This window comes from Felis catus, chromosome C2, assembly GCF_018350175.1.
Source record: "Felis catus isolate Fca126 chromosome C2, F.catus_Fca126_mat1.0, whole genome shotgun sequence".
In the NCBI taxonomy this organism is placed as follows: Eukaryota; Metazoa; Chordata; class Mammalia; order Carnivora; family Felidae; genus Felis; species Felis catus.
In genome coordinates, this window is record NC_058376.1 from 114,188,554 (window position 1) to 114,209,869 (window position 21,316).

General features: G+C 37.5%; 1 protein-coding gene across 6 annotated transcripts in view; it reads right to left on the reverse strand.

Annotated features, from left to right (window-relative positions):
- The window catches only part of RNF13 (ring finger protein 13), a 209,229-nt gene that overhangs the window by 99,253 nt on the left and 88,660 nt on the right, over window positions 1-21,316 (reverse strand). For all 6 annotated transcript variants that reach the window (XM_045037444.1, XM_006936334.5, XM_019810575.3 and 3 more), the window contains one exon: window positions 14,323-14,403. In XM_045037444.1, the coding sequence (XP_044893379.1) occupies window positions 14,323-14,403 (81 nt within the window). The remainder of the gene's footprint in view (window positions 1-14,322; window positions 14,404-21,316) is intronic.

The following is a 21,316-nucleotide window of genomic DNA, read 5'->3' on the forward strand; positions in this document are numbered from 1 at the left end:
ATGTATTACTATAGACAAGTGGACAAACTTAAAGAAGCTAAATAACTTGCCCAGTGATAGAACCATAATTTGAAGCCCAATAATGCTGACCCCAAAGCCAATGTCCTTCCTATCTTAGCACAGTATTCATCTTCACAGACAGGAGGATTAAACCAGGACTACATTCCAGTTTTCCCTATTCTCAGCCTAGCACTCGAATAATTTTGCCATTGTGCTAATATAATCATCACTTGTACGGCAAAAGTTCACAAGTGCTTATTAAAAGGATTAGCATTCTAAATCACCTTTTTTCTTCTTATTGTACCTTTCTATTTTCCCACCTATCCCCAAATCTTTCATTGTATTATGTAAAAATTTGATAAGTGGCTTACCAGACAACTGGTTTTTCAAGTTATTTGCTGCTGTTGAAGCTAACTATCATAACTGATGTGAAGTCCTAGAGGATAGCTTTACGCTCACAAAGGCATTATCATCCCTGTTTTAGAGAAGAAAAAACTTAAGCTTCAAAGAAGACAACACACCTAAGAATCAGCTGCTAACTCATGGTGCTATGAGTCAAACTGATTCAAATAATGTATCCTTTCTTCAAGAACACATTGTCTTTCAAATTTAATATAAACACAAAATGATTTCCGTAAGATTGGTGAGACTAAAGATTATTCTTTAATGCTATTTCTGGTTTTTGTTTGGTTTTGTTTTTTAAGTAGGCTCCACACACAGCACTTGAACTGGGCTTGAACTCACAACCTTCAGATCAAGACCTGAGCTGAGAACAAGCGTCAGATACTTAACAGGCTAAGCCACCCAAGCGCCCCATTTCCATTTTTTAAATTAATTTTTTTTACTTTAATTCCCGTAAAGTTAACATACAGTGTTAGTTTCAGGTGTACGATATAGTGATTCAACAATTCTACACATTACTCAATGTTCATCGTGTTAAGTTAGTCTTCAAAACCCATCATCTATTCCACCCATCCCCCCACCCACCTCCCCTCTGGTAACCCACAGTTCGTTCTCTATAGTTAAGAGTCTGTTCCTTGGTTTGTCTCTCTCTCTCTTTTTTTTTCCTTGATTGTTTTAGTTCTTAAATTCCACATGAGGGAAATCAGATGGTATTTGTCTTTCTCTGACTTATTTTGCTTAGCATTATACTATACGTCATCCATATTGTTGCAAATGGCAAGATTTCAATCTTTTTATGGCTGAATAATATTCCATTGTATATACATACCACATCTTCTTTATCCATTCATCTATGGATGGACACTTCGGTTGCTGCCATAGTTTGGCTACTGTAAATAATGCTACAATAAACGTAGGAGGTACATGTATCCTTTTGAATTACTATTTTTGTATTTGGGAAGTAAATTACTAGAAGTAATGTGATTACTGGATCATAGTTCTATTTTTATTACTTCTGTTATTATTATGATAATATTTGTACTAAACAAATATACTTGGAAAGAGAAAAACTCACAACTTAGAATGAATTACAAGGTGTCAAGAAGGAAATTGGAAGCATCCAATACCAAAGATAGTCCTATTTGTATAGAATCAGTCAGTAAAATGTTTACTTTATTTCAATACATTTATCCTAACATATAATAATTATTTATTTTAAGAAAACATTTCTTGCTTTATACAAGGATTCATTTTCAGATTCCATTACAAAGCAAATTCTCTTAGCATGTGCAGTATTATTATATTATTATGCCAAAAGTTACAAGCAAAATATGCTCGGTTTGGGAGACGAAAGATCAGGGAATAGCGGTCAGGCCAAACCTATGTACTGAATAAAAAGAAAGGAAGAATCATGAGCAGTTGTGAGTTCCAGTTATGCTCCCTGTGATGCCAGGTCACTGTTGACAGGTTTGCATCTCTGATCCATACAAAGTACTAAATATGAACAATACTCCTAAATGAGACATATAAAATAAGATGAGCTAGTCATCAAGGTGTGAGGGTGAGCACAAGAGGTTGGTTTATCTCCTATATACTTCCTACTGTCAGATAGCAAAGTAAATCCTGAAGTTGGGAGTTTTTAATCCTCAAGTTTTTTTTTCCACAGAGCTCCTGAGGGCAAGTAGAAAACAGATGGCAAAAATTACCCTAAAAACAGCAAACATCAGGCTACCAGATTCATAAATATGGCTTTTCATGCTCACTGAAGAACACTGTTGAACCCCTGAGATGGCAAACTGCTCAATATATTTACAGACAGGGGCGCCTGGGTGGCTCAGTCGGTTGAGCGTCCGACTTCAGCTCAGGTCATGATCTCACGGTTCGTGAGTTCGAGCCCCGCATCAGGCTCTGGGCTGATGGCTCGGAGCCTGGAGCCTGCTTCCGATTCTGTGTCTCCCTCTCTCTGCCCCTCCCCCATTCATGCTCTGTCTCTCTCTGTCTCAAAAATAAATAAACATTAAAAAAAAAAGAAAAGAAAAAGAAATATATTTACAGACATTTTGGTCATTTCCTACTTCGTAATCTATTCCCAACAGGTCAACCTGAAGCATTAATTGTCGTTTTAATTCTTTATTCTACTGATACACCGGTTCACTGCACAAATTTGCTGAATCCCTACTGTAATTCAGGAACTGTCAGAGAGAAAGATTCTGCCTTCAAGAAATTTACATTGTATGCCAGACACCATATTACAACAGAAATGAGCATGATAAAGTACTTGTTGTGAATACCTCTATGGTAACATTCTCCTTCCTGGTTTTACATCAATCAGCTTTTCAATTTTTAAATGCTGAATATAGCTTTTATACCTACTCATATTGGTAAAATTGCTCAGGGCTGAGAAAATACTGCCACAAAATTGCGATAATTTTCAATGCACATACTTCCTTAACATTTGATATAAAAATTGGATAATTACCAAGTATAAGATAAATCATATAAGTAAGTCTCAAAATAGAAAATCCTCTTAATAATCTGGGGCATCTGGGTGGGTCAGTCAGTTAAGTGACCAACTCTTGATTTTGGTTCAGGTCATGATCTCACAAATCCTGAGACTGAGTCCCACATCAGGCTCTGTGCTGATAGCATGAAGCCTATTTGGGATTGTCTCTTCCTCTCTCTCTGCCCCTCCCCTTCTGTGTGTGTGTGTGTGTGTGTGTGTGTGTGGCCACACACACGCACACGTATGCACTTTCTCAAAATAAATAAACAAAATAAATAAATAAATAAATAAATAAATCCTCGTAATATTACCTTTCTAAAAGCAGAGGATATAGAAGAATGTTTTTACTATCAAAGAGATTATCTATTTCAAAAGACTAGGAGAATCTGTTCCTTCAACATAGCTAGGTTAAGCCAAGAATGGTAGTTAGTTGGTTGATGAGAAATTTATGCTGAAGGAGAGCTGAGGTAAGAAAATCCAAAGTTTGTGGCATTTGAGGGGCCCCTGAGTGGCTCAGTCAGTTGAGTGTCCAACTTCAGCTCAGGTCATGATCTCACAGTTCATGGGTTCAAGCTCCACTTCGGGCGTGCTGCTGTCAGCACAGAGCCCACTTGAGATCCTTGACCTCTTCTCTCTCTGCCCTGCCCCACTCGTGCTCTCTCAAAAGTAAATAAAAACATTATCAAAAAAGAAACAGTTTGTGGCTTCTGAGCCACAGCTCACTCCCCTGCCACTAGCTCAGTGAGATGGAAGCTCCACTCTGTGGCAAAGGCCACAAGGCTCCTTCTCCCCTCAGCATCCAGTTAAGGACTATGGTACCTCAGAAGGAGGGGAAGATCACCACCATTTCTCACCTCTCCAGCTCCAAATTGCAAAGGTTAAATTCCTGGTGAATGTGGCAAAGTACACAGGGCCAAGAACACTGGGGCCCTGGTCACCTTCCTCCTAACTCACCTGCAGGACAAAGGATCCATGCTGGGAGAGGCAAATAGAGTAGACCAGAGATAACTACCCACAACCAGCACACTGCACATAAAGCAGAGTGTCAATGAAAAATGAAAACATTAATTTTATGCTAGGCAATCATCCGGGAGATATAGCAATATTCATAATAAAGGAATAAGCATAGGAAACCATAAGTGCACAAGCATTTCCTAGAGTAGAAAAAAAACCCAGTGAGACTGATGCATTTTGAATGGAGCCAATTCCCTATCAGTGGCTCAGAAAGTTTGCCCACTAAGAGAGGCAGTCTGTAAGAAAAAAGACCTCCAAAGCTCTTCCTAAGGAAACTCACTTTATTTGAAACAGAATGTGGCAAAGTTCATTTAAAAAATAATGAAGAGGTCAAAGAAGAACTAGCAGGGGAAATTAGAAAATGTCTGGAGACAAATGTAAATGAAAACACAACATACCAAAACTTAGGTGACGTAGCAAAAACAGTGTCAGGAAAGAAATTTATAGCTGTAATTACTTACATTGAAAAATAAGAAATATTGCAAATCAACAACCTAACTTTATACCTGAAGAAACAAGAATAAGAAGAACTAAACCCAGGGGCACCTGGGTGGCTCGGTCAGTTGAGCTCTGACTTCGGCTCAGGTCATGATCCTGCAGTTCGTGAGTTCGAGCCCCACATCAGGCTTACTGCTGTCAGTGCAGAGCCCACTTCAGATCCTTTCCTCCTCTCTCTGCCCCTCCCCCACATGCATGCCCTCTTTTTCTCAAAAATAAACATAAAAAAAAAAAAAGAACTAAACCCAGAGGTATCAGGAAAAGGGAAATAATTACTAAAGCAGAGTTAAAGTCAGAATTATTAAAAAAAAAAGAGAGAGAGAGAAAATCAGTGACAGCTAGAGTTGATTCTTCAAAAAGTTCAACAAAAATGACAGCTCAAGAGGACTCAAATAATGAAAATCACAAAACAAAGAACATTACTACCCGGGCACCTGGTGGGTCAATTGGTTAAAATCCCAATGATGTTTTTTGCAGAAATACAAAACTCCACCCTATAATGTATATGGAATCTCAAGAGACCTCTAATATTCAAAACAATATTGAAAAAGAACAAACTCAGAGCTCTCATACTTCCTGATTTTAAAACTTACTACAGAGCTACAGTAATCAAAACAGTCTGGGGCTGGCATAAACACAGACACATAAACACCAATGAAATAGCATAGATATCTCAGAAATAAGCCCTCACATATAAGTCAAATCACTTTGACACGAGTACCAAGACCACTGAATTGAGAAAAGATGGTTCTTTCAACAAATGGTGTTAGGAAAACCGGATATCCACATGCAAAAGAATAAAATTGTACCCTTATCTTATGCTAAATAAAAAATTAATTCAAAATGGATCAACGACCTAAATGTAAGAGCTAATATATAAAACTCTTATATGAAAACATAAGGGAAAAACATCATGACATTGGATTTGACAATGATGTCTTGGACATTGAAAGCACAGGCAACAAAAAATAGATGATTTGGATTTCATCAAAATGAAAAATTTTTGCATTAAAGAGCAAAAGACAAGAAAGACAACCCATGGAATGAGGGACAATATTTTTCAATCATACATGTAGTAATGTATTGACATTGAGAATATATAAAGAGCTCCTAGAACTCAATAAAAACAAGTTAACCTGAATTAAAAATACAGGACTTGGACAATAATTTCTCTAAAGAAGATAAACAATGGCCAAAAAGCTCATGAAAAGATCCTCAGCATCTCTACTCATTAGGGAAATGAAAATCAAAACCATACTTCCTATCTGTTAGGATGACTGTAATCAAATAAAATAACAAATATGGACACAGATGTGAAGAAATTGAAACTCTTGTGCACTGCTGTGGGAACTTAAAATGAAGGAGCATGAATTTCCCTCCTCACATTCACGTACAGAATATACAGCTACACGTGGAGCAACCCCCCCGCTAGATATCTAGAAATTAGCTACGTGATGCCTACACATCAAGCAACTAAGAAAATACTAACATAGTTAACAGGAAAGGCTGAGACATACCCTTGCTACAAACCCCACCCTCAGTACAGTGCCATACAATCAAGAGGGAACATCTAATTCCCAGCTTCTCTCTGAAAAGCAAAGGTTTGGGACCACACATCTAGCACTCCGATTTTTAAGGCTGCCATCCAGGGGACTGGCCCCCAAATCACCTAGCTCTGAAAGCCAAGAGGGCTTGTGTCCATGAGTCCCACAGGCTGTAGCAAAGAAACAGTTCGTAGCGAATGCAGGTGCACCCAGCATGGCTATCATCTAGGGCTCAATACAGAGGGAGCAGGCAAAAACACCCATCTCCCAGTCTTTTCCTGGAAAAGGTTTGACTACATAATGTACAAGCTGCTCCCTGAGGATCTAACTTCTAATCAGCACACATCTAGTTACTGACTTCAATCATCCCCAAGGCCTAAAAAGCTGGTGGGCACTTCCAACTCCTTCTGGCTCACTCCAACAATAAAACCAAGTCTCCAGCTTCTCTCTAGAAATGTGTCCACATGTCTAGCATCCCACCTTTTATGGCTGCCACATGAGGGACAGGCCATCAAATTGCCTAGCTTTGATAGCCGATAGGTCTTGGCATTCTCAAGTCCCATAGGACCATATTAAACAAAAAAAAAGCAGTTTTTAACAGGTGTGGAAGCCCTCACTATCTACTACTCCCCCCCAGGGCTCAGTACAGAGGATGCAAGCAAAAATACCCATCCCTGTCTTTACCCAGAAGGGCTATGACTACATACTCCACCAGCTGCTGCCTGAGGTACTGGCTTATAATCAGCCTGCATGTGGGAACTGACTGAGATCCTCCCAGAAGCCTGACTGATCTGGTGAGCACATCCCCTGCTGTCTACCTGCAGCTCACTCAAACAAACAAACAAAAAAACAAGCTTCCAGCTTCTCCCTGAAAGGAGCTGGTCCACACATCTAGCACTCCAACTGCTACAGTTGCCACCCAAGTTGACTTCCAAATCACCTAACTCTGGGATCTGATGCGGCTTGGTATTTCATGAGTACTCCAAAACATATAAAACTATGAAATGATTCCACTTGGGAACACAAGCATCTCCAGTGACTACTCCCTCTAGCTCACCACAGAGTAAGTAACCAAAAACCCCTACCTTCTAGTTTCTCCCTGACAGGGGCTAGATTGCATATATAATATCCTGACTTTCTAGCTGTTGCCTCAAAGTTGAGCTTCCAATTAGTATGCATTGGAGAGCCATATTAAAGTAAAGAGATGGTAGGGGCACCTGGGTGGCTCAGTTGGCTAAGTGTCTAACTCTTGATAGTGGCTCAGATCATGATCTCACAGTTCATGGGATCAAGCGCTGTGTCGGGCTCTGCTCTAACAGCACAGGGCCTGCTTGGGATTCTCTTTCTCTCTCTCTCTCTCTCTCTGCCCCTCCCCTGCTCACACTCACACTTTCTTTCTCTCAAAATAAATAAACTTAAAAAAAAAATAAAAGAGATGGCACTAGGTGGTAATTCAAATCCACAAGCATAAAGAGAACCAGAATAATAAATGAGGTTAATATAACTACATTATGAATATATACTTATTCTCCTCTCTTTTCTCAGGGTTCATTAGTAAATACAAAATTATATAAACTAATAATTAAAACAAAGTACCAACCAACTACAAATAGAAGGATAGAAGGGAATTTTTCAACTTAATAAAGGACATCTATAAAACTATGCAGCTAACATCATATTTAATGATGAAAGACTATATTCTTTGCCCCTACTGAACAAGATAAGAATGTCTGCTCTTGACACTTCTATGCAAAAAGGTACTAAATAGGATTATTTAGGAATTTCAAGGGTTATTTGCCTTGTCCTATTTTAGACATTCATTGCTTTCCGGTCAAAGAAACATTTCAAATTTCAAAATAATGAAAAAGGTTCTCCAATTTAAAAAATGTACTGGCAGGTCTAGCCAGGGCAATTAGGAAAAAAAAAAAAAAAAAAGGAATGAAGGAAAGGAATGAAGGAAAGGAAGGAAGGAAGGAAGGAAGGAAGGAAGGAAGGAAGGAAGGAAGGAAAAGCACTCAGATTGGAAAGGAATCTGCAGAGGGCATGAATTCATACAGTTGACCCTTGAACAACATGGGATTGAACTGCACAGGCCACTTACAGATGGATTTTTTTATATATATACTACGGCACTATAAACGGATTTTCCCTTTCTTCTGATTTTCCTAATAATATTTTCTTTTCTCTAATTTTACTGTATATTTTATATATTATTTTATGTATATAAATGTAATACATATACAAAATATGTGTTGACTGTTTATATCATCAGCAAGACTTCTGGTCAACAGTATTAGTAATTAAGTTTTTGGGGAGTCAAAAGTTATACACAGTTTTTTGACCACGTAGGGGTCAGCGCCTCTAAATCCACATTGTTTATAGATTGTATCTAGAAATACAATAGTCAATTGTATATAGAAAATCCTAAGGAATCCACTGAAACACAATTAGCAATAAACAAGTTCAGCAAGGTTGCAGAATACAAAATCAATGTAAAAAATCAACCATTTCTACACACTTGCAATGAGCCATCTGAAAAGCAAACTAGGAAAACAATACAATTTTTTGATAAAACAGTATCAAAAACAAAATATGCAAGAATAAATTTAATAATAGTGGTATAAGACTTGTACACTAAAAGCCATAAACCTTTGTTAAAAGAAATTTAAAAAGACCTAAATAAATGGAAAGACAGTCTAATTTTATAGATAAGAAGACGTAATGGTGTTAAGATGGAAATACTCCCTAAATTAATCTACAATTTTGACTGAATCTATGTCAATATCCTAGATGGATTTTTTTTTCCCAGACACTGACATCCTAAAGTTCAAATGGAAATTCGAGGTATCCAAAATAGCCAAAATAATCTTGAAGACAAAAACAAAGTTGGAAGACCCACACTTCCCAAATTTAAAACTTACTACATAGCTGTGGTAATCCAGACAGTATGGTACTGGCATACAGATACACAGATCAATGGAGTAGGATATAAATTCTAAAAATAAACTTCCATATTTATGGTTGACTTTTTAAAAAAAAAAAAAAAAAAACAAGGGTGCCATGACAATGTAATCTAGAAAGAATAGCTTTTTCAACAACTGGTGGTGAGAAAACTGGATTATCCACATGCAAAAGAATTATGTTGAACCTCTACCTCACATTAAATAGAAAAATAAACTCAAAATAAAGACCAAAATCTAAAAACTAAGACAAAATAGTCCAGGAAAACATACATAAATCTTCATGACCTTGGATTAGATATCGATTTATTATATAAGATACCAAAAACATAAACAACAGGAGAAACCATAGATAGACTGGACTTAATCAAAATTAAACAGGAGGCATCATCAAAAAAATGAAAAGACAAGCCAGAGAATAGGAAGAAGTACTTATAAATCATACATCTAACAAGGGACTTTTACCCAGAATACATAAAGAAATCTTACAACTCAAAAATAAAAAGGCATAGAACCCAATTTAATTTTTTTTTTAACACTTATTCATTTTTGAGAGACAGAGTGTGATTGAAGGAGGGGCAGAGAGAAAGGGAGACACAGAATCCGAAGCAGGCTCCAGGCTCCGAGCTGTCAACCCAGAGCCCGATGCAGGGCTCGAACTCACACTCCGCGAGATCATGACCTGAGCCGAAATTGGACACTTAACTGAATGAGCCAGAACCCAATTTTAAAATAAGCAAAGGATTTGAATAGACATTTCTTCAAAGGACATATATGGCTGGCTAAGAAGCCCATGAAAAGATGCTCAACATCACTAATGATTAGGGAAATGCAAATCACAACCACAATGATAAAGCACTTCACACCCACTAGAAAATCTATAAAATAGATAGATAGATAGATAGATAGATAGATATTAAAAACAAGTCTTGACAAGGAAATGGCGAACTTGGAAACCACACACACTGCTGGTGAAGCTGAAAATGGTGAACCCACTTTGGAGCAGTCTGGCTGTTCCCTACAAGACTAAACAGAGTTACCATATGACCCAAAAATTCTACTCTTAAGTATATATTCAAGAGAAATGAAAACATAGGTAGACATTAAAACATATACACTGATGTTCACAGCAGCATTATCCATAATAACCAAAAAGCAAAAATGCCCAAATGTCCACTAACTGATGAAGAGATAAACAAAATGTGGTATAACCATACATTGGAATATTAGCTGCCATCAAAAGGAACTAAGTAATGATACATGCTATGATATAGATGAACTTTGAAGACATGCTAAGTGAAAGAAGCCAGAAACAGAAGGCTACATATTATAGATCCCATTTATAAATGAAATGTCAAGAATGGGCAACTCTTTAGAGAGTTTGGAGAAAATAAATTAATAATTGCCTAGGGCTGCAACTGGAGGGGTTCAAGAGAAACAGAGAATGACTGCTAAATGGGTATGGAGTTTCTCTTGGGGGTGAGGAGAATGTTCTAAAATTCATTGTAGTGATAACTGCATAACTCTGAATATACTAAAAGCCACTGAAAGATACACTTCAAATGGGTGAATTGTATGGTATGTGAATTGTATCTCAATAAACTTGTTATTAAAAAAATATGGGGCAGTGAGCTGGCTCAGTCTGAAGAGCACGACTCTTGATTGCAGGGCCATGAGTTTGAGCACCATGATGGGTGTAGAAATTACTTAAAAATAAATTAAGTAAACAAAAATGAACTATTGGGACCTCATCAAGATAAAAAGCTTCTGCACAGCAAAGGAAACAATCAGCAAAACCAAAAGGCAACCAATGGAATGTGAGAAGATACTTGCAAAAATGACATATCAGATAAAGGGTTAGTATCCAAAATCTACAAAGAACTTATCAAACTCAACACCCAAAAAACAAAGAATCCAGTGAAGAAATGGGCAAAAGACAGGAATAGACACTTCTCAAAGGAGACATCCAGATGGCCAACCGACACATGAAAAAATGCTCAACATCAGTCATCATCAGGGAAGTACAAATCAAAACCACAATGAGATACCACCTCACACCTGTCAGAATGGCTAACATTAACAACTCAGGCAATCACAGATGTTGATGAGGATGCGGAGAAAGAGGATCTCTTTCGCCTTGCTGATAGGAAGGCAAACTGGTGCAGCCACTCTGGAAAACAGTATGGAGCTTCCTCAAAAAATTAAAACTAGAACTACCCTATGACCCGGCAATTGCACTACTAGGAATTTATCCAAGGGATACAAGTACGCTGTTTCAAAGGGGCACATGCACCCCAGTGTTTAGAGCAGCACTATCAACAATAGCCAAAGTATAGGAAGAGCCCAAATGTCCATTGATGGATAAATGGATAAAGAAGATGTGGTGTATATACACATACACACACATGTGTAAACCTGTTTACACATATATGTAGTGTATATACAAGGGAGTATTACTCAGCAATCAAAAAACATGAAATCTTGTCATTTGCAATTACGTGGATGGAACTTGAGGGTATTATGCTAACCAAAATTAGAGAAAGACAAACATCATATGACTTCAGTCATATGAGTAATTTAAGATACAAAACAGATGAACACAAGGGAAAGGAAGCAAAAATAATATGAAAACAGGGAGGGGGACAAAACATAAGAGACTTTTAAATATACAGAACAGAGGGCTGCTGGAGGGGTTGTGGTTGACGGGATGGGCTACATGAGTAAGGGGCATTAAGGAATCTACTTCTGAAATCATTGTTGCACTACATGCTAACTAACTTGAATGTAAATTTAAAAATACGTTAATTAATTAAAAAAACTTTTAAAAACTGAGGACATAAAGCTAGTCAATGAACTAGATGGTTTTTAGTAGGACTTAAGGTTGTATCTTAAATATTCCTGTTTTTACTATTAGTGTTGTTTATTAAATTCTTACCAAAAAAAGTAGTATCTGTATTGCCTAAGGTCATCTAGAAACACATGTTTCATGAATGCTCTTGAAGGGGATCACCTCTTTGCACAGGCTCCAGCCCACTGTGACTAGTAAGTACTGTTTTTACAGACAACAAGAAAACATGTTTTTATCTTATGGAGATGCTTTTTTGTTTTTCTTTTTCTCTTTGTTTCCTGGATCACATTGGGTAAGTGGAAATATATTCCAAATTCCTATATGATCACCTCTTGATTTTAGAATATTGACTGTTCCAACTAAATATAATTTATCTTGTTAAACATCTGTACCTTTCTTTACATGATCAAAATAAGATTTGATTGCAGACAGAATTTCACTTTTGTAGGTAAATTAACAAGTACCTTCTCCCTAAATTCACTACTTCAAACTAATCTGCAGGCATAATAGCTTACTAATGACCTTGTCATTAAAAGGCGGCGGGGGGGGGGGGGGGGGGGGGGGGGGCTGGGGAAGGGCAATAAACTATGGTGTCTAGGACAAAGCTAGGAAATGAGATCAACAATTCCCTTTTCACTCAAATTGATGTTGAAAGAGTTAAATAAAGAGATATTGTAACAGATCTATTTATAATCCTTTGGTTTTTCTATAACAAATCTAATTCCTAAAAATAACATAACTGATAAAAATTTAAAGATTGTTGCCTTGAGTTTTACTTAACACAGAAGTAGTTGTTTGTCAGGATTTTTATTTTCTGATATCCAAGCTCTATGAAGAAAGGCCATCTGTTATGTGTTTCCCATTCAGCACACTTATAATGCTTCACTCCATAGACCATATCTTGACATTTTAAAAAACAAAATGACTGTGCCCTCTGGTGGACAAGGCCTTTTAGTAAGTATGTTACACACCACACCACCATTATAAATACATCATTGTCATGCTTAAGAAAAAAATCCAGTCACACATTATCACTCCACTCTAAACACCAAACCAACAGAGTAGAAAATCAAAAGCTCAGTTTGTGGTATACTTGTAGGATTTGTTACATCCAACAAGATTGTTGCTCTAAAAACAAAAGGAATTCTAAGTGGACTGAGCTTACGTTGGGAACACATATCCTCTAAAATCACCTCCTAAACTGACAGATGGTCAACACAAGCCAGTAAGGAATATTTATTCACATTTTATACTCTGTAGTACTTGACAGATCCTCTAAAAACATAAGGGCTTTAAACATGTTAATCACTTACATAACTCTTAACAAAATCTTTAACAGCAAAAGAGTTCAGAAACAAATACAGAAAGTAAATCTGTGAAAACTTAAGAGGCAGCAGAGAAATTCTTTAGTTTTGTGAACAAAAGTGAATCCTGACTAAAAAGAATTCTTTGGTAATGAAGCAAAAAACATATTGTTTTCTGTTTTTGTTTTTTGAAACAAACAGACCTTCAAGCATTCATTACTCATCACATCATTTGCCATTTGCAGTTTGTCATAACTCAGTCACAGTTGAGCATAATCTGGTTAACTGAAGTTGAATACAAACTAGTTATCAATCTAATTAAGAGGGCCAGAACTTAAAATTGCTGATGGAAATGGTCAGATCCTAGCTACAGAAATTATTTCAGTATTAAGTATTCAAAGAGAATGACGACTGGCAAAAAGGGATAATGCAGGTAAACATAAAATAGAACAGTACAAAGTAATAAGGGTATTAGTACTAGTAATTAGTTTTTCTGTTAATTTTAAAGACAATGATTACAGATTCATTTATAAAAGAAATGAGAAATATATTGAATGTGGAAAAAATTAATTATTTCACTATGGCAAATTATCATTGAGATAAGAAGTGGAGTATTACCAAATTCCCCAGAGTGGTCAGACATTCTTGTATACCAGCAGTATATAAGATTACCTGTTTCTCAAATCCTTGCTGGCCATTGATATTGTTACACTCTTTATTTTCACTAATCTCATGAGTGTGAAATGGCATCTAGTTGTAATATACACAAGGAGGGATTTTTAGAGATATAATAGCAAAAAAAAAAAAAAATTGCAAAACCTTCCAGCCACTGCAAATAAAAACATAGATCCTTCTCTAATACCATGAAATGATGTTCTAGATAGCAAATTAAGTCGAAAAGCCTGGAAACCAAGTAGCATGTTTCTATCAATGTTAAATACAGATTCATTATATAAGCAAACACTTACACAAATATATACATACACTTATATCTATAAACACACACACTCACCCACACTGGGCATATATCTTAGAAAACAGTTTAGAAATACATACCAAAATGTTAACAGTGGCTAGTTCAGAATGATTAAAGTATCCAAAAAAGTGAATAGTCTGAACCCTTTACAATGAATATGTATGGGTTTTATGATAATAGTAAGAATATTTTCATTCTTTAAACAAATAATGAGCAACAAAAATCACCTTACTAAATACCTTGTGCTTTTACCATATATTACTATTTTCTTACCTTTAAACCTTCAGCTGGAAGTCTATAACCAAATCTTGCTGGAAGGTCATCAAATGTCTGAGATGCATTTTCAAAATTATACTAAATATAAAATTAAAAACAAGTTACAACCAAGTTACACATAACACTAAAAACAAAAAGGTTATTTAAGTTGTCATTTCCACAATTTGATCCACTAACGCAGCTTAACACAATTAAATCAATTTTGTAAATATACATTCACTAAAATAGCAAGGAATATATACAATTTACTACATATACAACTGCATAAATTAGATTCTAATTTCACATAATTATTAAACAGCAGCAATTCTATAACATTAAACCACTTACTACCTCCTGAGTTTTTCCCACAATTTCCTAGCAAGGAATTTTCTTTATTTCTTTTTTTAATGTTTATTTATTTTTGACAGAGAGAGCAGGAGTGAAGGAGATGAAGAGAGAGAGGAGGACAGAGGATCTGAAGCTGTCTTTGCCCTGACAGCAGAGCCCGATGTGGGGTTTGAACTCACAAACCATGAGATCATGACCTGAGCCAAAGTCACTCAACTGACTGAGCTACCCGGGAGCCCCCACTCCCAGCAAGGAATTTTCTAAACAGATTATTTTCCTGCAAGAGTTCCATCTGACTTTCTCTAAAGGGTCTGATTTAATAGAAGAGATATACAGGATATCTGGCTCTAGCTTACGAAAGATGCCTTTTCCCCAGAGAAAAAAGAAGCACCAAATCATTTTTAAGAAATTATCATTTCGGAGGAGTTAGACTGGCAGAGAAGTATAGGGACCTGGATTTCCCTCATCCCTCAAACACTGCTGTTTTGAGGTCAGAACACTTGGAGCACCCACGAAATCAGCTTGCAAAGGGACACAAAAAACCTCCACAGGTGGAGGGAGACAGCTTAGCTGAACTGAGATACATGTATGTGAATTGGGGGAGATAAAACGGTGGCATAGACACAGAGTGGGGGAAACCCTTCTGTGGAGAGACAAAAGGGAAAGAAAAAGAGGCTGTGGAAGTCCGGTAATGGAAGTCCCTCTCCAGACCACAGACCAGGGAACAAGAAATAGGGAGAGTGCCAGTTTGTACTTCATAAACAGTCTTAGGAGCTGAAGGCTGGAATTTTCAAAAGTGTGGGACTTTCTCTGGACTGGAGCCACCGCCATATGTGGGCACCAGGGGAGGAGGGGAGCCAGCCCCAGGCATGGTAGGATCTCAGGGGGCACTGGGAGAGAACAGTCCCCTTCCTCGAGTACTGTGGGAAGAGGATATGTTGCCCCTCCAAGGACAACAACCCTGCAGGTGCCAGCCAGAGGCCCTTTGTTGACTGGGCAGAGTGGCACTACCCCAGAGCCAGGTTTGCACAGAGTGGGATCCTTTAAAACATCCGGTTTTAAATCCTGCCAGAGTGCCTAGAAGACACGGGGGGACTGTGGTGCAGGGCAAGCTGACTGCTGACACTGCTCTGTGAGCATTGCCTGAACGGCGTGGTTTGAGATACACAGTGCAGGGATGAGAGACTGGGGTGTCGCCATTTTTCTCCCCATCACCAACACAGTGGGGCCTCAGAGAACAGGACAGCCACCCCCTGTGAAGGTGGGACCGCTTACACCAAACCCCGCCCCTCCATGCCAGGCAACAGCTTATCTACTTGAGCAGGAGTGATACCGAGTGAACCAGACTGCCTCTCCTCCAGATCAGCACAGCCACCAGTCCCAGGCACCAACAGACAACTGTCCTGCTGTTTTATGTGTTCTGGTCTTCTTTTTCCTCTTTTCTTTCCTTCTCTTCTTTTCTCCCTTCTTTTTCTTTCTACCCTCTTTTTTTCCCCCCCTTTGGAATCAGGCTCATAGTTTCTGATTTGATTTTTGGTCAATTCTTATTATACATATTTCTTTCTTTCATTCTTTCTTCTTTCTCTGTTCTGGTTTGTTGTTATTGTTGTTGTTGTTGTTGTTGTTGTTGTTGTTGAATCAAGCAGTTTTACTCTACTCTCTTTACATCTTTTCTGTATCTCCTTCTTTATTTTCCTCTCTCTCTGGATTGAGCCTTATAGTTAGTTTCTTTGATTCTCTGCCTGGTCTTTTTTTTTTTTTAACCCACCCCTTTCATTTTCCTCTTTGTTTGGGATAAGGTTCACCAACCCACCCCCCCACCACCTTTCCTTTTTTTTCAAGGTTACTTCAATGAACAAATCAAAGCACACCTGGTAGAAGGTGCAAATGATCCACTACTAAGAGCAGTGGGATAGAGCAGCCAAATACACAACAACAGAGGGCTACCTGAAGTGCCAGGCCCTGGACAGGGTATGACTTCTTTTTAATATAGTAGTACTTGCAGGTGCAGGTCATACAACAAGCTATCAAAATGTAAAAGACAAAATGATGAACCAGAAGAATTCTCCTCAAAAGAAATTTCAGGAAGAAATGACAGCCAGAGAATTGCTCAAAACAGATATAAACAATATATCTGAACAAGAATTTAGAATAATAGTCATAAGACTAATAGTTAGCTGGGCTTGAAAAAAGCATAGAGGACAGCTTAGAATCTATTGCTGCAGAGATCAAAGACCTAATAGTCATGATGAATTAAGAAATGCTGTAAATGAGATGCAAATAAACTAGATGCAGTAACAACAGGGATGGAAGAAGCAGAGGAAAGAATAGGTGAAATAGAAGATAAAATTCTAGAAAATGATGAAGCTGAAAAAAGAGGGAAAGGAAATTACTAGACCATGAAGGGAGAATTAGAGCTCTAAGTGATTCAATGAAACAAAATAATATCCTCATCATAGGAGTTCCAGAAAAAGAGAGAGAGAAAGGGGCAGAAGGTTTATCTGAACAAATTACAACTGAGAAATTCCCTAATCTGGGAAAGGAAACAGGCATCTAAGTCCAAGAGGCACAGAGAACTTCCTTCAAAATCAACAAAAACATGTCAAACCATGACATAGCAGAGTGAAACTGACAAAATACAAAGAGAATTCTGAAAGCAGCTAGGGACAAACAGGCCTTAACCTACAAGGTAGACACATAAGGGTAGTAGCAGAGATGTCCACTGAAACTTGGCAGGCCAGAAGGGAGTGGCAGGAAATATTCAATGTGCTGAAGAGGAGAAATATGCAGCCAAGAATCCTTTATCCAGCAAAGCTGTCATTCAGAATAGGAGAGATAAAGCCTTTCCCAGACAAACAAAAACTGAAGGAGTTCATGACCACTGAACCAGCCCTGCAGGAAATCCTAAGGGGGACTCTGTGAGTGGAAAGCAGCAAAAACTACAAAGGACCAGAGACATCACCATATGCACAAAACCTATAGATAACACAATGACACTAAATTCATGATAACACAATGACACTAAATTCATATCTTTCAATAATCACTTGAATGTAGATGGAATAAATAAGTGACCCAGTCTAAAGACACAGGGTTTCAGAATGGATTAAAAAAACAAAAACAAAAACAAAAAATAAGATTCATCTATATGCTGCCTACAAGACTACAAGAGACTTATTTTACACCTGAGGACACCTGCAGATTGAAAGTGAGGGATGGAGAACCATCTATCATGCTATTGGATGGTGAAAGAAAGCCAGAGTAGCCATACTTATGTCAAACAAACTACATTTTATGACAAAGACTGTAAAAAGAGATGAAGGGCATTATATCATAATTAAGGGATCTATCCATCAAGAAGAGCTAACGATTGTAAACGTTCATACCCACAATGCGAGAGCAACCAAATATATAAATCAATTAATCACAAACATAAATAAGTATATAGATAATAATATCATTATTATAGGGGACTTTAATATTTCACTTACAACAATGGAGAGATCATCTAGGCAGAAAATCAATAAGGAAACAACAGCTCTGAATGATACATTGGACCAGATGGACTTAACAGATACATTCAGAATTCTTTATCCAAAACAGAATACACATTCTTCTTGAATGCACATGGAACATTCTCCAAAAGAGATCACATACTGGGTCACAAAACAGCCCTCAACAAATAAAAAAGGACTGAGATCATACCATGCATATTTTCAGATCACAACGCTATGAAACTTGAAATAAACCACAAGAAAAAATTTGGAAAGCTCCCATATATAGGGAGGTTAAAGAACATCCTACTAAAGAATAAATGGGTCAACCATGAAATTAAAGAAGAAATTTAAAAATATATGGAAGCAAATGAAAATGAAAACACGACAGTCCAAATCCTTTGGGATGCAACAAAGGCAGTCCTAAGAGGAAAATATATTGCAATTCAGGCCTATCTCAAGAAGCAAGAAAGGTCCCAAGTACATAACCTAACCTCAAATCTAAAGAAACTAGAAAGCCAACAGCAAAGAAAGCCCAAAGCCAGCAGAAGAAGAGAAATAATAAAGATTAGAGCAGAAATAAACAATATAGAATCAAAAAAAAAAAAAAAAACAAAACCCAGGAGAACAGATCAATGAATCTAAGAGCTGGTATTCTGAAAGAATAAACAAAATTGATAACCCCCTCGCCAGACTTCTCAAAAAGGAGACAGAGGACCAAAACAGATAAAATCATGAATGAAAGAGAAGAGATCACAACCAACACCACAGAAATACAATTATTACAGAATACTACGAAAAATTATATGCCAACAAACTGGACAATCTGGAAGAAATGGACAAATTCCTAGACACCCATACCCTACCAAAACTCAAAAGGGAATAAATAGTAAATTTGAACAGATGCATAACCAGTGAAGAAATTGAATTGCTTATCAAAAATCTCCCAACAAATAAGAGTCCTGGGCCAGATGGCTTCCCAGGGGAATTCTACCAGAAATTTAAAGCAGAGTTAATACATATTCTTCTCAAGCTTTTCCAAAAAATAGAAATGGAAGGAAAGCTTCCAGACACATTCTATGAAGCCAGCATTACCTTGATTCCCAAACCAGACAAAGACCCCACTAAAAAACAGAATTACAGGCCAATATCCTTGACAAACATAGATGCAAAAATTCTCAACAAGATACTAGCAAATCAAATTCAACACTGTATTAAAAGAATTATTCACCACAATCAAGTGGGATTCATTCCTGGGCTGTGGGGCTCGTTCAGTATTCACATATCAATCAACATGATACATCACACTAATACAAGAAAAGACAAGAACCACATGATCCTGTCAATATATGTAGAAAAAGCATTTGACAAAATACAGCATCCTTCCTTAACAAAAACCCTCAAGAAAGTCAGGATAGAAGGAACATACCTTAACATCATAAAAGCCATATATGAAAGGCCCATAGCTAATATCATCCTCAGTGGGGAAAAACTGAGAGCTACCCCCTAAGATCAAGAACATGACAGGGATGTCCACTCTCACCACTGCTGTTTAACAGTGTTGGAAGTCCCACCTCAGCAATCAGACAGTAAAATGAAATAAAAGGCATCCAAATTGGCAAAGAAGTCAAACTTTTACTCTTCGCAGATGACATGATACTCTACATGGAAAACCCAAGACTCCACAAAAAAAACTGTTAGAACTAATACATGAATTCAGCAAAGTCATAGGATATAAAATCAATATACAGAAATCAGTTGTATTTCTATACACCAAGAATGAAACAACAGAAAAAGATATCAAGGAATCGATCCCTTTTACAGTTGCACCAAGAACCATAAAATACCTAGGAATAAACCTAATCAAAGAGGTAAAAGATCTGTAAAAGATCCACATATGTTTTCACTCATATGTGGAATTTGAGAAACTTAACAGAAGACCATAGGGGAAGGGAAGGAAAAGTAAGACACAAACAGAGAGGGAGGCAAACTATAAGAGACTTTTAAATACAGAGAACTAAGGATTGATGGGGGTGGGGGGTGGGGGGCTGGGGGACTGGGAAAATGGGTTTTGGGCATTGAGGAGGGCACTTGTCGGGATGAGCACTGGGTGCTGTACGTAAGTGATGAATCATGGGAATCTACTCCTGAAGCCAAGACTACACTATATGTTAGCTAATTTGACAAAAAAAAAAAAAAAAATATTTGCCTGCCCTTATAGGTATAGGTTCCTACGCTACAATATTTATTAGTTCCCTACCACAACAGAGAAAAACAAAACAAGGTTTCTCTATAATTGTAGAAGATAATAGTAATGATGATTGTTAAATGAGTTTGTTGTATTATTTAAGAATGTTTAATCTGCTATAGAGAAAACCAGAAAAACAAGGAAGATAGATGAAACTAGGCAAAGATAGTAAACAAGTAACTTTTGAAACACAGGCAATGCTTACCTGAGGTATTAGAAGTTAAGACAGCTTTCTGTAAACAGTAGGCCAAAAATAGAAAAAAACAAAACAAAACCAGAACACATTGTTTTGAATATAGGTAAAAAAGATGGAACAAAGTGAGATTGTTATGTATAGACCGCAAAGGACAGTGTGAAAGGATCAAGCAAAACTTTATTGTGAATTTATTTATTTATTTATTGAGAGAGCGTGCACACACTCGCAAGCAGGCAAGGAGGCAGAGGAGGGGGGGGGGGAGAGAGAGAGAGAGAGAGAGAGAGAGAGAGAGAGAGAGAGAGAAGCAGGATCCATGCTCAGAGTGCCGAGGCCAATGCAGGGTTCGATCACACAACTCTGGGATCATAGTCTGAGACAAAATCCAGAGTCAGATGCTTAAACTGACTGAGCCACCTAGGCGCCCCAGATCAAGCCAACTTTAAATGTTCACAAAGCATGGATTAGGTCACAAATGCAGACTGAGAGCTTTGCTCAATCAGTCATTGGTGATCCCCATTCTAGCCTAATGTGTCATCTGCCAGAGACATGCAGAAAAAGTTCTGAGAGTAAGAACAAGTTATAGCTACGTTCAGATGTAAATATCTCAAGTGTCTTCAATAAAGCAAACAAATTTTGGATCTGAACACCTTCCATCTGTCAATTCCCCTTGCTCACCCTCAACTCAGGTCCTGGTAACCACACCGTCACCAGAGAAAGTTGATG